General features: G+C 36.5%; 1 protein-coding gene and 1 non-coding gene across 2 annotated transcripts; one reads left to right on the top strand and one right to left on the bottom strand.

Moving 5' to 3' along the window:
- Positions 1–1,911: 1,911 nt before the first annotated feature.
- Positions 1,912–4,903, bottom strand: LOC141640339 (uncharacterized). Its single transcript, XM_074449147.1, has 3 exons — positions 4,667–4,903; positions 4,231–4,316; positions 1,912–3,343 (listed from the first exon to the last, which is right to left on the bottom strand). Exon 3 carries the CDS (start codon positions 3,123–3,125, stop codon positions 1,917–1,919), a length of 1,209 nt encoding a protein of 402 aa, XP_074305248.1. The 5' UTR covers positions 3,126–3,343; positions 4,231–4,316; positions 4,667–4,903; the 3' UTR covers positions 1,912–1,916.
- Positions 2,635–2,739, top strand: LOC141640341 (small nucleolar RNA R71). The gene has a single exon (XR_012542970.1). It is a non-coding gene; the product is annotated as a small nucleolar RNA R71 (small nucleolar RNA).
- Positions 4,904–16,369: the final 11,466 nt, after the last annotated feature.

Here is a 16,369-nt window from a genome sequence, read left to right as displayed (position 1 = left end):
ATTCAACCCCTACCAATTTCTCTTCAAAATCTTATGAGAAAATCAACTATACTCTATACACTCTTGATTTTTATACGTATAATTTAAGTACACAATTACCTTATACATATAATTACATTTTTAAACGGGAATACAAGAGCAATCAAAGCCGAATTCCGCTTTAATCTCCATTTTCCGTAGATGTTGCATTTGGCACGTTTTTTTCTTTATTGCAATCAAAACTGAATTCCGCTTTAATCTCCATTTACAGTAAATGTTGCATTTGGCACGTTTTTTTCCTAGATTGATGAAAATTGTTGGACCATTTTTGCATTGACAGGGAAGGATAAATGCCATTTGGGATTGATTTTCTTCAATTATCATAACAATTCATGTATTGGTTTCTTAACATTTTCCTAGTATTATTAGTGCTCCATATTACCTTTTTCTTACCTAAACAAATGTACAGTGGGAAATAGCGATGTTAATTGTTAAGCGCTTGGAGTTTTGGGATTTAGCAAACAAACTCTAACAAATTGGTTGCTTCAAATTTACAAATTTGTTTAAATTAACATTAGTACATAAAAAGAACACAAATTCTTATTTAAAACCGTCTTAAGTTAAAATGACTCTCACACCCGATTAAAATAGAGGTGAGTAAAATGAGGTCGTGAGAGTTCTTAAATTAAGACGGTCTTAAATAAGACCAACTGAAAAAAGAAATGGGGAAATAGATCTTGCTCTTGTACGCAGTATTCTTTAACCTATGATCCATCACATGCATTAAGCTATTGTTGAACAAACAAGTGAACAACAAATTGTGGATCATAACCTTCTGCCTAGCTCAAGTATGCCATGGCACTAGCTTGATTAATTACATCTTCCAAGTAATTGAGAAGTGAACCTATGGATTTTTCTCATATGAATTTGCATTTTTTTAACCTATACTTTTACTGAGATTATAGCTATATAATTAAGCTCATGAAAATATTTGGTGTCTTTTAGAAAGAAAGAATGGAGATAAAGATGTACTCCGTAGTATTTGAGGAAAAAGCGAGTTTCTTTTTACCTTCGTTATTGGTGTTGATGAAAGATTTCAGTGCATATGAGTCATATGACTGAGGGTAAAGAGTGATAAATGGTATTGTACGGAGTTAATCAGCAACTCTCCTATAGGACCGTCCTATAGTATAGGACTGGCCCAAAAGGAGTATAGCCCAAAATTAGAATTTTATTTTATTTATATTCTAACTTTATTTTGATAATCCGACATCTTATGATGAATACCGACGCATTTAAGGATGCTTTTGATAAACAATTTGATCCTTCACACCCAGCTGGTCCACACGTCTTCTAATAATTGACCCCATATCCTTCATTGGTCTGTGCCAAACCAAAAATAAACAAATGACCACCGGAAAGGAAGGAGTACACTTGTTAAGATGATATTTTCTTCTTAAATTTAAAACGGTTTAAATTGTTTTAGATAGATGAAATAATTTTTTTTTTTTTTGAAAATCTTTGGTGCACATTGGGTAAACCCCGAGAACCACCCTTGAGTGACAAGTTCGAAGTCTAAAAAACAGACAAGTGACATCACATACACCAGTCAGGCAGTCACCAGGCTATTCGGCCAAGAATCCACTTATAATTATGGTATATCTTTTTGTTTTTCTTGTTTTTGATTATTATTTACTTAAAAATGTTATCTCCTTCATTTGATTAGTATTGAAATCAAACTTACAGAAATGAGAGGAGGTTAAACATTTTTAGAAATATTTTGGTGGACGTTTATTTCTATAAAATTACTTTGAAAAAGCTAAAATAACATTTATAATATACACGTCTGTCCTAATTATTTGTTTACTTTGATTAATTAACAAATGACGGACACGAAAATAGTCTTTACTATAAAATCACCTTTACAAAGACCTCCTTTAATTTGGATATAACATCTTATGAGAGGAGTTCTCTTGGTTTTGCAATCGGGATAACTTGTTTGAGAGTTCAATATTTTTTAGCTCCTGAGTTGCCATGAACTGGCCTTGTGACGCCGACAGTTGATCATGAGAGGCGGTCAGTCGGCTTTGAGAAGCTAACATCTGCTCCATCATCAATTCTAGGTTCGATTTTTGGTTAGTTTCTTGTAAGGGAATTTGTCGAAATTGAGGGTTAGTTTGATAACCGGGTGATTTTGAATGTGGAGTGGTGTTGCAATAGTCGAGATTCGGATCAAATGACCACCCAACTAAGCCAAGATTGTAGGTATTAGGAAATGGGTCGAAAGGTTGCATAGAATAAAGAGCATTAGCTTGCTCCATCAACGACACATTACTACAATCCGTCGCATAATGGCCTTGAGCACCACATAGTTGACACGTAGGATCTGATGAACTTGAGCCACCTGAGCTCATTCGTGCACTTTGTTGAGATAAGTCGTTAATTATCAATTGAACAAAGTCATTATAAAATCTACCCCCTCTAACATGGCGGTCATGGCCCCAATGATAAGTATTGGATGCCATTTCCTCTATCAAAGCTTGGGCCTTATCCCATGCTAACCCATCAAGAGCTCCTCCCGCGGCCACATTAAGACTCATTTGTAGCTCCGGCTTCACGCCACTATAGAAAATAAGTATAAGAAGGTAGGAAGGAACCCCGTGGTCAGGGCATTGTCGTTGAAGCTCCTTGAATCTTTCCCAAGCTTCATATAAAGATTCCGTGTCATGTTGAACAAATGAGGTAATCTCGTGCTTGGCTGTCTTCCCCGGTTGAAAGAATTTATGGAGGAAAGCGATTGAGAGTTTGTTCCATGTATCATAGGAATTTGGATCATCATTTGTCAACCACTCTTTAGCACGATCTCTCAATGAAAAAGGAAATAGCCTAAGTCGAAGGACATCATTAGAAATCCCATTCGTTTTTACCGTGTCACATTTCTCAAGAAAATTACAAAGATGTTCACTCGGGTTCTCAGTTAGCAATCCGCTAAATTGATTTTGTTGGATAAATTGGATCAATGAAGTCATCAACTCAAAACTATTTGCATCAATAATTGGTCTGGAGGGAGTACCACTAGGTCTTCCACTTAGACGACCTGTTGGGATTCCTCCCATACGGGTGTTTGAAAGCCGAGGAGTTGGCATTCCTAACTAGGAAGATCGGAGTCGATGAGCCGTAAGTTGACGGAGGAGATTGATCTTAGGAGGAGGGATCTTAGTCAAGTCGGACTAAACAATGTCGCCTTAACAATGTCGGGGGTAAGGTCCCGCTTACTTTGTGCTACAGTTGCAAGCTTTAGCGCATTATAAAACTCCTGCCGATCAATGAAACCAGCATCATTCTTATCGACATAATCCCATATCTGCAATAGATCAATTTAACACATCAATAGCTATAATTGGCTAACGTCACTACATCATATTCCATATCAGCTTCTTCTTGGCAAAGAACAAGTCAATAGCAAGATCAGGAGCTCATATGGAATATGATGTAGTGACGTTAGCCACTACTCGTATTATTATTATTATTATTATTATTATTATTATTATTATTATTGCAATAGATATGGAATATCGATCTAACACATCAGTTGTATTGCAAGCTGTTTCGCAATAATAATAATAATAATAATAATAATAATAATAGTGGTTTTTGATTAAAAGAGTGGAAATGAAACAAGTCAGGGCCAAGTTGATAAAGTGGGGAAAAGTGTTTATGGCGCGTAGCAATTTATCGACGGTCTTAATTCTAGAATTGCCACGGAGTACTACCCATCGAATTTTAGATCATCAAATTCCAAACCCACTTAAATTAAATCCAAAAAAATTCATTAAGTGGATTATACACAAGTTTTATACTTTTTGAGCATTATAATAAAGTTTTTGAATTTGTTTTAAAAATTGAGTCTTACTATAAATTTTTTGAGTTCATTCATTAAAACATTAAGCTCAAAAAATTACAATAAAACTCAAAAACATTACATACAAACTTACTTAAATTTGAGTTTTGACGGAAAAAAAAATTAAAATCTAACTTATAAACTCAGAAAAAATAGAAGCTAAAAACAAATAAAATTTGAGGTAATAAGCTCAGAAAAAATACAAAAATGCTCAAAAACAAGTAAAATCTCAGATAATACATTCGAGCTTGCTTTTTCTCAAAAAAAATCCCATCTTTCACCTATAACAACCAAAATGACATTACAAAAAAAAAATCAACAAAACATAGAAATGTGCAAAAAATGAGAACCTGGGTAAGAACTTGTTTGGATAAACCGGATCCTCGAAAGAATGAGACAGCTTCAGCTCCACTAATCCGACCATCATTATCCAAATCTGCACTCTTAAAATATGCTTCAAATTGATCATCCATGTCACAATTTTAATTTAAGCACATAAGAGTTGTGTTGTTATTTCAGAGAACAACTTTATATTACGGGTGGATTGAGTCAATACTATACAATACAATCAGCACGACCTGTAACAGGTTTTGTTCCATTTGCTCATTCAAATTCCGTAGGCATTGAAATTAAGAAACGGATGTAGTCTTGTGTAGACTGGTAGTACAAAAATTAAACAAGTAGAGTAATCTACTATAGATAAAAAGGATATCTGGAACAACTATCGGGTAAATATGTTATGTAGGCGGTATCACTATTACGAAAACAATGAACGGTAAAACTTACAGAACCAGCAGAGATAGAAGTCGTGGCGTGATAAGAATCACTGCCCTAAAGTTGAATTTGCCCCGCTCGATACACACGGCCTCTTGGCAACCAACCCCCAGGGTTACACGACTTCCGAGCCTAAGGTGTACGACAAAGACTCGGATTGAGGAGTAGTAACAGAACGTTGCCCAAAATCAGCTATGGAATTATAGTGTAGAGAGACAGATAGAGAGAAGAGAGAAATGTTGTGTTGTGTGTTCTGAAATGAGTAGAGATAGCAAGTATATATAGTGAGAGTAGGAAGGATCCAGAATGGTGTCTCGTAAATAGGTTTTTTTGAAATTGTCTCGTAAATAGGTTTTAGAAGACTGTAAAATCAGTATTGTAAAACGCAAAAATCAACTTTCAGACTATGAAAAACGCAACAGTTCTCTGAAAGACTGAGTAATCAGTTTCGGAAATTGTGCAAAAATATTATAGAGAATAAGTGATCGTACTTCCAAAAACGGCCTACGGCACGCACCGCAGGTGCTCGCCCAGAGCCAGAGCCAGAGCCAGAGCCCGACCCGGCGTTGCGTGCGCGCGCGCGTGTGTGGCTGTACGGACCCTTTACCACTACATATCTAGTAGTCTAATACAAAAGATCACTTATAAACTATAATACTCCAACATATTTTATCAATGTGGGATTCTTTTGAAGCAAAACTAAGCAATACTTCCAACATGTTATTTTACAATATGATGTTTATCCCAACATATTTAAAATAGGAGAGTATACTACATTTTACAAAGAAAATTAATAAACTGCTAATCCTAATCTGCTAGGCCAAACACTTAAATTAATTATGCTAATTGTAATATGCTAGTCAAACCTTCTGATAAAATCTGTCATTTATAATCTGTTTATGCCTTATGCTAAAACTAATCTGTTGTTTACCAAACATGGCAACTAAATTAAGGCCATGTTTGGTACACAGCGGATTAATTTCAGCATAAGCAAATTGCAAAAGCAGATTATAAATGACAGATTTTATCAGAAGGTTTGACTAGCATATTATAATTAGCAGAATTAATTTGAGTGTTTGGTAATTGGCAGATTACGATTAGTAGATTGTTAGTTTTCTTTGTAAAATGGAAAAAAACTTTCCTATTATACAATATGCTAACCAATATGTTTGGGTAAGCAGCATATTGTAAAACAGCATATTGACCCCAAATATGCTGTTTCAATATGCTATTTACCAAACACTAAAATTAGCATATTGATTGGTCAAACATGCTAAAAGCCTTGAATATGCAAAAAATTGGTCAATATGTCGTTTACCAAACAGCGCCTAAGTCATCATAAGTTGTAAAGACTAGCTGGACGGTGCCTGGACCATTATAGTCAAATTTGATCATAAAATGGTCTTAAAACCCCGTCTTATTGGTTAGACAAAAACGGTCCGTCTAAAATAAGAATATGCGTATCATGAAATAGTGGTGAATGAAGGAAGTTAGGCACCATAATAACACTTGTATAAAACGGTTTATACAAGAATTATTGTTAAATTCCGCACAAAGTAGGTCTTATGAGAGACGGTCTCTCAATAAGCTTATTAAGAGACTATTTTACAATTTTAAGAAAAAGTTGTAGTAAAGGTAATAAAATAGGTACAAATCATGATTAAAGATAAAATGTGTACATTTATTATGTAAATAGGTACGAAATTACTGATGTGTGCTTTATTTATACACTTATTGTATCGTTTTGCACTCATTTTTATGCATTATTGAGTAGCATTATCTACTATTCTCTCTTGTTTTGGCTACTTTGGGTCGTGTTGTGTTTTATGCAGGTTATAGGCTCGAGTTTGTGGAAAGAAGCTAAAACCCGTCACTAAAGCTTGCAATATTCGCCTTGGTATGAAATGAACTTGGCAACCATCCTTTTTGGAGTCCTTAGTGAAGTAAGGAAGCTTATAGAGCAAAAGAAAGGCTTCACATTACTAGTGCCTACTTTGAAAAGCCATAACTTGAGTTCTACAAATGATAATCAAGTGATTCAAATTGGAGGCGAAAGCTTACCTGTTAGCTTTCCAATGCCACCGAAAACGCTCTATTTTCCCAAGTAACGAAGAAATGACGGCCGTTTGAAATTCAATGCGCATTGTAGGAACTGTGCGACGACAAATAGTCGATCGACTTTTCTGCTTGGTCGATCCACTTATCTCCAATTTGGTTGAAATATGCTTTATAATTTCGACCCATTAGCCTCTTATTTGATTTAATCTTTTGTACTTATTATTTAAGCTAGTTTTACTAAACATATTAGGTCATCTTTCATATTGCCAAGACATATACGACTTTACTTTTACTCTTATTAATTTCGGATCTGAAAACCTTGTATCCTTTCTTCCATTATTTCGATAATTAATTAATCTTTGTTTCCTCTTTTATTATTGCAAGTTTTATGCTTAATTGTTATTTACTTCTCTCCATCATGTTTAGTTTAATTTTCATTATTATTGTTAAGTTTGTTAATTCAATTATGCATAGCTAAATTTCTTATGCTAGGATTTAGGGGAGCCGTGATAATAAGACAGTTTTAAATAGGTGATTAGATTTGGCATATATTTGAATTTGTGTTCTTAATTGTAGCATCCAATAGCATTTAATTGGTTAGTGCTCGTAATTGATTATTTGATCCGGGAAACTCTGACCTAGATCGAGAGATTGGAGAGAGTTAGACCCGCTGCACACATTAGAATACTTTTAAATAGAGTGAAAGCATTTTAGGAGTTTTCTAGGGTGAATAGTGGACCGAGAGGACCTTTTCACTGCCCTACAGATCGTATTTATGCCGATATATGACCCTTACTTTTGACCGTTGCATTTTCATGGTGACTCGATGTCCTAGCCTTTTCTCCTATTATTTGAATTCCATTTTCTACGCTTAATTTCTCTTTGCATGTTATATTAACTAGTAAACAAACAAATCAAACCCCCAATTTTGTGACTTGGACGGACTTAGAATTGCAAATAGAACACATTTGTCTACCTGTGGATACGATCCCGACTTCCTCTACTGCATTAGTTTAGGCCATTTGATTCATCTTTGATTAGGCGTGCGATTTATCCTGTCAATTACTATGTCACGATCAACAACAAAAGGATCGCGAAATACAAATAAAAGGGTACAGAAGACTGGTCTCTCAATAACTTATTGAAATATCGTCTCTCCCAAGTTTTAGTGTTCCTGACATTTTTTTTTTTTAAATATTCATTAAAATTACATTTGTTATTTGTCTTAAGACGATATTTCCTTCTTAACCTTAAAAACAATTTATTTACATTTAGGTAGATGGATGTAGCTACAATAAAATTTATGAGCGAGAGCTTTATCGCCGAGTGGTTATATATTTATATCCGGCCCGATTCCATATAGTTTACACAAAAAACAATTCTTAAGGATGGTAGAAGGAGGAATAAGAGAGGTGGGTAGCGGCAACAGAAAATGGGTAACGGAATCTGGCCGAGTAGATCTCTGCTCTGATACCCTGATAAAATAGAGAGAATTAAGAAAAAAAATTAAATTGTATTAAGGATTGCATATTTGACAAATTATACAAGCCTAAATATTTATATTAAATACAAGTATAAATTAGTCAACCAGAGAGCATGTAGTAAGCCGCAAATCAAAGCCTGTACAACAAGAAGAAGATCAATCTAGAATAATTTACAAGATATGGAACCAACAATAATATTCTAAGAAATATACTCCGTATTTGCTAATATTCTTAGTAGTATTTTCAGTCCCAGTTGCCATAATGATTTCATTGATAGGTGTGGAGGAAACGGTCCTACAACTTGGAAGCTGAGGTCGGTCTGAAAGGACCACCACTAGGGCTTCCACCCACACAGCCTGTTGAGATTCCTCCCATACCGCTACTTGAAAGCCCAGGAGCCGATGAGGCAGAAGTTGACGGAAGTACCAGAGACGAGAAGAGATTGATTTTAGGGGGAGGGATCGTAGCTGAGTCTGGTCCATACAATGTCGCCTTAACAATCTCGGGGGTAAGGTCCCGCTTACTTTGTGCTACAGTTACGAGCTTTAGCGCATTATAAAACTCCTGTCGATAAAGGAAACCAGCACTATTCTTATCGACATGCCTCCATATCTGTGACAGATCCCGTGAACACATCAGTAGCTATAATTGGCTAACCTCAATACATTATATTCCACATCACATTAGCTCCTGGGCAAGGAACAAGCCAATAACAAGCTGTTCTCACATTAAGGATAAGTTGATAACACGAGTAATAACTACTCGTGTTGTTGATTTTTGGTTAAAAGAGTGGAAATGAAAGAGGTCAAGGGTAAAGTTGAAAAGGTGGGAAAAGTGTGGGTTCATAGATTATACAACCTAGTTTCTGAATTTTATAGTAATAAAGTTTTCAAGTTTTGTTTTAAAGATTATGAGCTTTTATTTAATATAAAGTTTTTAAATTCATTTACTTAAATATTATATTAAATTAAAAAAGTTACAATATAATACAAAAATTATACATATAAATTCAGTTCATTTTGAGTTTTGACGTTAAATAATTAAAATATACGGAGTAACTTATAAACTTTAAATGTTCCCGAAAAAACACATAAACGCAGTTGTTAAAAGGTATGATGTAATACATCAGATGAATATTCGGATCATCAAATTCAAAACCCACTTCAAATTAAACCCAAAAATTCCCTTTAATTTTTCATCTAAAAGGCTAAAAACAACCAAAATTATACTCCATATCAATCAATCAATCAATCAATCAATCAATCAATACTATATATTAATTCCAGAAACCAAGGGACTTCGATGTAATTAAGTAAATCTATACAAATTAATTTTACTATATAGTTTTTAATCATAACACTGTGTGATGGACCCGAACAAGGGATTTCAATGTAAATATTATATAGTTTTGGTTGAAGTATAAATTTAGAGAACATTATAATATGGTGATTTTCCTTAAAATAACATGTCATACTTATGGTATTAATTAGTATAAAGATGTTAATGATTTAACATACACAAATATAATATTAATATATATATATATATATATTGGAAACTATTAAAAGGTAAATAAATTAATCTAGATTTCCAAAAAAATATAATATTTCACAATCATTAGATTTGTAATTTAATTAGTAAATACTATAATGATTACTCTTAAATAATATTCTAATCTAATATTTCAGATTTATTTAAATATATAACTCTAATACAATTAGATAATCAACTATTATGATGTGATAGTAACCATTCATGTGAGTAGTAAAAACAACAATAATAGCAACCGAAGTAGTGAAAGTCGTACTAGCAGTAATGGGAGTAGTGAAATTAACAATAATAAATGCGGGAGTAGTGAAAGAAAAAATTATGACGGCGGGAGAAGTGAAAATAATAGTACTATAATAGTCACAAAACATGTAATGAAAGTAACAGTACGAACAACAGGGAAAGTATGAAAAATTAACTAACAATTAGATTTTAAGAAAATATTAATTTATTTAAATATATGAGTTTGACAAAACTAACTGGTTACCGTAAAAATAACAGGGGTAATCAATCAATACTATATATTAATTCCAGAAACCAAGGGACTTCAATGTAATTAAAGAAATTGATACAAACTAAATATAATATATAGTTTTAAATCGATAGCACCGTGTGAATTGTGATGGACCCGATAAAAGGACTTCAATGTAAATATTATATATTTTTGGTTAAAAGTATAATATAGATTAAGAATATTTATGGAAACTACATTAAATTAAAGTAATTAAATTTAGAAAACACAATAATATAGTGATTTTCCTTAAAATTAACATGCCCCACTTATGTAATTAATTACTATCATCATAGAATTATAAATTAAATTAAATAATGTAGTAAAAGTAATATAGTAGCAGTAACGAGATTAATAAAATTAACGGTATTAATGTGGGAGTAGTGATAGTTATAATAATGACAGCGGGAGTAGTGAATGTAACAACGAATATAGTGAAAGTAACAATGGTGACAATAAGAAAAAGTATGAACAATTAAATAAATTTAACGGGAATGATGAATTTAACAAAAAAAAAATAGAGGAATTAGTAAAAGAAACAATAGTAACCACGGGAGTAGTGAACGTAATGATATTAAAAAAGAATGTCATGAAAGTAATAATCAATACTATATATTAAATCCAGAAACCAAAGGACTTCAGTATAATTAAAGAAAGTTATACAAATTAATTATACTATATAGTTTTAAATCAATAGCATCGTGTGATGGACCCGATTAAGGGATCTCAATGCAATTATTATATAGTTTGGGTTAAAATTAAATTATATAGAAGCTTGGTAATTTCCTAAACATGGTCAATTTCCTTACAATAAAATAATTAACTAAGATGATCAATTTCCTTAAAATAAAATACGTAATTAATTAAGATGGACAATTTCAAGGAGACTAAAAGAAAGAAAATGTCTGGTAATTTTCCTAAATATTTATAGAAAACTAGAAGATGGTCAATTTTCTTAAAATAAAATAATTAATTAGTATAAACATGCACACTTATGGTATTAATTATTATCATCATAAAATTATATATTAAATTTAAAATTTATGCAATTTTATTAAACTTTATAGTTGATTAGATGTATAGAGATGTTAATTATTTAACATACAAAAATATAATAAGTAGGTTATAAATAATTCAAGTTAGATTCCATAATATATAATATTGCATAATTCTTTCGATTTGATTTAATGGATATATGTAATATATTTATATAAATATATTTATATGATAGTAATCATTCATTTGAATAATAAAAGTAACAATAAACGAGATTAGTAAGAGTGGTAGACATCTCCGACTCATTCTTTTGACAATTATAAATACTACATAATTTTTGTGGACCACTTCACTAAATATATATGGCTTTTCCCCATTAAAAAGAAATCCGACTCCCTCCAAATTTTTATTTACTTCAAAGCTCTCGTAGAAAAAAAAATTTCAAAACCAATTATCACCCTCTACTCCGATAATGGTGGCGAATATCAAAAACTAGCCCCGTTTCTCGCCTCAAACAGTATCTCTCACCTCACCTCACCACCACACACCCCCGAACACAACGGCTATGCGGAACGACGACATCGGCACGTGGTAGAAACCGGTCTAGCCCTCCTTGACCACGCATCACTCCCCCTCAAATATTGGAGCCTCGCCTTTCAAACCGCCTCCTACCTCATTAATAGAATGCCAACACCTACCCTTAATCACACAACCCCTTACCACCGGCTCTTCAACTCCGCACCAAAATACACCTCCCTTCATAATTTCGGTTGCCTATGCTACCCGTGGCTCAAACCATACACCTCCAACAAACTTGACCCACGCTCCATCGCTTGTGTCTTCGTTGGCTATTCACCCACCCAACATGCGTTCCTCTGCCTCGACCCAACCACTGACCGCATCTACACTTCCCGTCACGTGAAATTTATTGACACCTCCTACCCCTTTCGCGCATCCCCTAGACCTACCCAAACCCTGCCCACCACGACCCAATGGTGTCTCTCCTCCATACCCGACAGTACACCATCCCAACCCATTGTCAACCCCTCCACTACTCTGCCTCCTCCCTCATCCCCTCCTCCCGTCGATGACCCCCCCACCACCCAGTCATCTACACCATCCACCCCCACCTCACCTGCCTCTCCCGCCTCATCCACCACCCATTCCGCAACAACTCCAATTCCCTCCCCTGCCTCCTCGCAAACCTCTCCCATCACCACCACTCCTTCCACCTCGACCTCCCCACAACAGTCACCACCCACCCCACCTCCACCACCACCTCCACCACCACCACCACCTCCTCCCCATGTCACCCGCTCCACCAACAACATCTATAAACCACGCACCATGATGAACCTCGTGGCCCAACTGTCCACACCCGAACTGTAACACCCCCATACTCCAAGTGCCTTACCAGGACCACTCAGGTATGGAGACATCACCATCTCGGTTGCCCGAGGTATGATAATCAAATAGACAAAATAGAAACAACCTTTATTATAAGTACTTTAATGAAAAGTTACAATCCTCAAACCAACTGAAAGTACAATACATTATTCCAACTAACTGTTCTCAAATGAAATGTAAATAAAGACTAAACTACAAATGGAAGACTCTATCGTCATGTCGTGGCCATCCCCACTATCCAAGCACCATCTCTATACTCGCTCAATATCTCGCTCACCATCCCCCGAATGGATCACCGCAGTTTTTACAAAACAACACCGGGTCGTGACTAATCACACAACCAAAATAGATAATAACAATAAGGCAACAGACACCGAATCATCACACATACACACAACACCAACTCCCATCATCATCTCAACACTGACTGTCCACTGGACCAGCCCTGCCAGTGGGGGACCGCAGCCGTTCCCACCTAAGCCCCGCTCATCGTACGAGCGATAACCCTGTATCATTAATGTGCACATCCCCTTCCGTGGCGGGTTCCACGAAGGGCGAAACTAGGGCGTGAGATCACTCCCGCAAGTGACCCCACTCAGCCGAGAACGCATCTCGAGAACCATCACAACCAATCACAAACACAATCACAATCACAATCAAACATCTAACTACAGCACATCACCAATATCCCATTATGGGACTAATACCGAGTAGGAAATCCTACCTGGAAAGCAAATACGCAGACGATCTAAACAGCTGTCTCAAAACGGCTCCTCTACGAATTCTCCTCCTATCATACATAACACATAAAGACTACTATTCAATTCCTACTCATAAAATCCCCAAACCCTAAATTAGGGTTTGACCAAAACTAGCAAAACATTATAAAAATTATGCTAGAAGCTTACCCTCGACGCAAGGAATCCAACAACACGAAAAACAACGAGAATCGACCGTCTGAACTCCGGGAATCGTTAAGGATGCGATTAGGAAGAAGGACTGTTGCTTTCTCTCTTAAACAGGTTTTAGGTTTTGGTAAAAGTGTTTTAAAACAAAGACGAATTGGTTTAAATACCCTAATCGCATAATTAACAAAACCCGCGAAAACTCCCCCGTAAAACCGGGCGCTCGATCGAGTACCCAAGGTACTCGATCGAGTACCCCCCTACTCGATCGAGTGCCCGAGCTACTCGATCGAGTGCCCAACAGGTCAGAAACTATTTTGCTGCGACACTTACCCTTACTCGACAGAGTAAGGGCTACTCTATAGAGTACCCCCAAGACTATAAATACGGAGTATTACACGAACCCCGCACTCTTCGCCAAGCTCTCTCTGAACCCGTTTGGCGTGCGGCTATGGACCAACAGTACAATGCCCTCCTCGCAAACAACACATGGAGCCTGGTTCCCCCTCACCCCTCTCAAAATATCGTGGGTTGTAAGTGGATCTTTCGAACCAAGTACAAACTCGATGGCTCCCTCGACAAGCACAAAGCTCGTCTTGTGGCAAAAGGATTTCACCAACGCCCATCCATTGACTACAGTGAAACCTTTAGTCCCGTCATTAAGCCTGCAACGGTCCGATTAGTGCTCACTCTTGCTGTAACCAAGTGTTGGCCCCTTCGTCAACTTGACATCAATGACGCATTCCTCCAAGGAACCCTCACTGACACCGTTTATATGTCCCAACCTCCGGGATTTGTTGACCCTAAGCATCCGGACTACGTGTGCCGCCTCCACAAAGCCCTCTATGGCCTTAAACAAGCCCCTCGGGCCTGGTACACGGAACTCCGCACCTACCTACTAAGCGTTGGGTTCACCAACTCGGTCTCGGATACTTCTTTGTTTTATTGTCACTCACCTGTCACTATATTTGTTCTTGTGTATGTAGATGATATTATTGTCACAGGCTCTAGCGCGCCGGACGTTTCCTCCTTCATTGACGCCCTTGCTCGACGGTTCTCCCTCAAAGATCTCGGCCCTCTCTCCTACTTCCTCGGTGTCGAAGTCACTCCCGTCCCTGCTGGCATTTTTCTCAACCAACGCAAGTACACATCGGAACTCCTACAACGTGCCGCAATGCTCGATGCAAAGCCTGTCCCAACTCCCATGGACTCCTCTGAAAAGCTTTCCCTCCATGATGGGACACCGCACTCCAACCCCACTGAATTCCGTGCTCTTCTTGGGTCCTTACAATATCTATCCTTAACCCGTCCCGACATTGCATTTGCGGTAAATAAACTATCTCAATTTATGCATTTGCCAACTAGCACTCACTGGGCTGCTCTCAAGCGGCTTTTACGGTATCTCGCTGGCACTCTCTCCCATGGCATCACCATCCATCGTGACTCACCGGACACTCTCCATGCCTTCTCTGACTCTGATTGGGGAGGCGACGTCAATCCTCCTATCTCGACTGCTGCCTATATCGTATATCTTGGCCGCAATCCCCTGTCCTGGAGCTCCAAGAAACAAAAGACTGTTGCCCGCTCCTCCACTGAAGCTGAGTATCGCTCCATTGCCAACGCTGCAGCTGAACTCGCGTGGCTCACTCACCTTCTCGCCGAGCTTCGTGTCAATCTTTCTTGTGCCCCTCATGTTTACTGTGATAACATCGATGCCACTCAACTCAGCTCAAATCCCGTGTTCCACTCCCGCATGAAACATGTTGCCATTGACTTCCACTTCATTCGGGAGCGTGTTCAAGCTGGTAAACTTCGCGTTGTACCCGTCGTTCAAGATGATCAGCTCGCTGACCTACTCACAAAGCCTCTGCCACGTTCTCGGTTCCAAATGCTTCTATGCAAGATTGGACTCTTAACACCGCCGTCCATCTTGAGGGGGGATGATAAGATTACGATTGTATCGTAATCTTCTTGTTAATATTGTTGCTATTCCATATCCTAGTATTTAGGAATGTATCCATATCCTTATGTATTTAGTTATACGTATCTTGTATCCTAGGCTAACCTACACACTATATATACTCTTGTAATTATCATATGTTAATCATCTTAATAATAATCCTTTCCATAGAAATAACAACGGGAGTAGTGAAATAATCAATATTAATGCGGCAATAGGGAAAGTAACAATAATTACGGCGGAAGTAGTGAAATTATCAATATTAATGCGGCAGTAGTGACAGTAACAATAATTACGGCGGGAGTAGTAAAAGTAACAATGATTATGGGGGCAAGTAGTGAAATGTTATTACTATTGTTTCATTAATAAGAGTAAAATATTAATAGCGGGAGTAGTGAATTTGTCTCAAAATTTATTTCATCGTAATTTTAGGATATGTTATAAAAAATATATTAATGACAAATTTATGGATTATGCAACTTTACATAGTTTTATTTAATGAAAAAAAAATTAATGGTAAGTAGAGGTAGCCCGGGCGAAGCCGGGCACCAATACTAGTTAAACAAACAACAGTAACCGAAGAAGTAGTGAACATAATAGTATTAATAGGGGATATAGTAAAAGTAATAATATTAACAGCGGGAGTGGTGAACGTGTCACATATAATTTGTTGATTAATTTTACATTTCATCCTAATTTCAAGATACAAATTGTAAATGTATGTATTAACCAAATTTAGCGAAACATATTTCATAATAAATAAAATTTAAATGGTAAATAAAAGTAGCTCGGGCGTAGCTGGACACCAAACCTAGTTAAAAAAAATGTTCACCTGGGCAAGAACTG

Source organism: Silene latifolia, unplaced genomic scaffold (assembly GCF_048544455.1).
Source record: "Silene latifolia isolate original U9 population unplaced genomic scaffold, ASM4854445v1 scaffold_750, whole genome shotgun sequence".
Classification (NCBI taxonomy): domain Eukaryota; kingdom Viridiplantae; phylum Streptophyta; class Magnoliopsida; order Caryophyllales; family Caryophyllaceae; genus Silene; species Silene latifolia.
The sequence above is the reverse complement of the archived record's forward strand: the minus strand, read 5'-3'. Positions and strand labels throughout refer to the sequence as shown.

Excerpts from the sequence above, each read along its gene's own strand:
- LOC141640339 (XM_074449147.1), bottom strand. The coding sequence starts at position 3,125 with ATGCCAACTCCTCGGCTTTCAAACACCCGTATGGGAGGAATCCCAACA.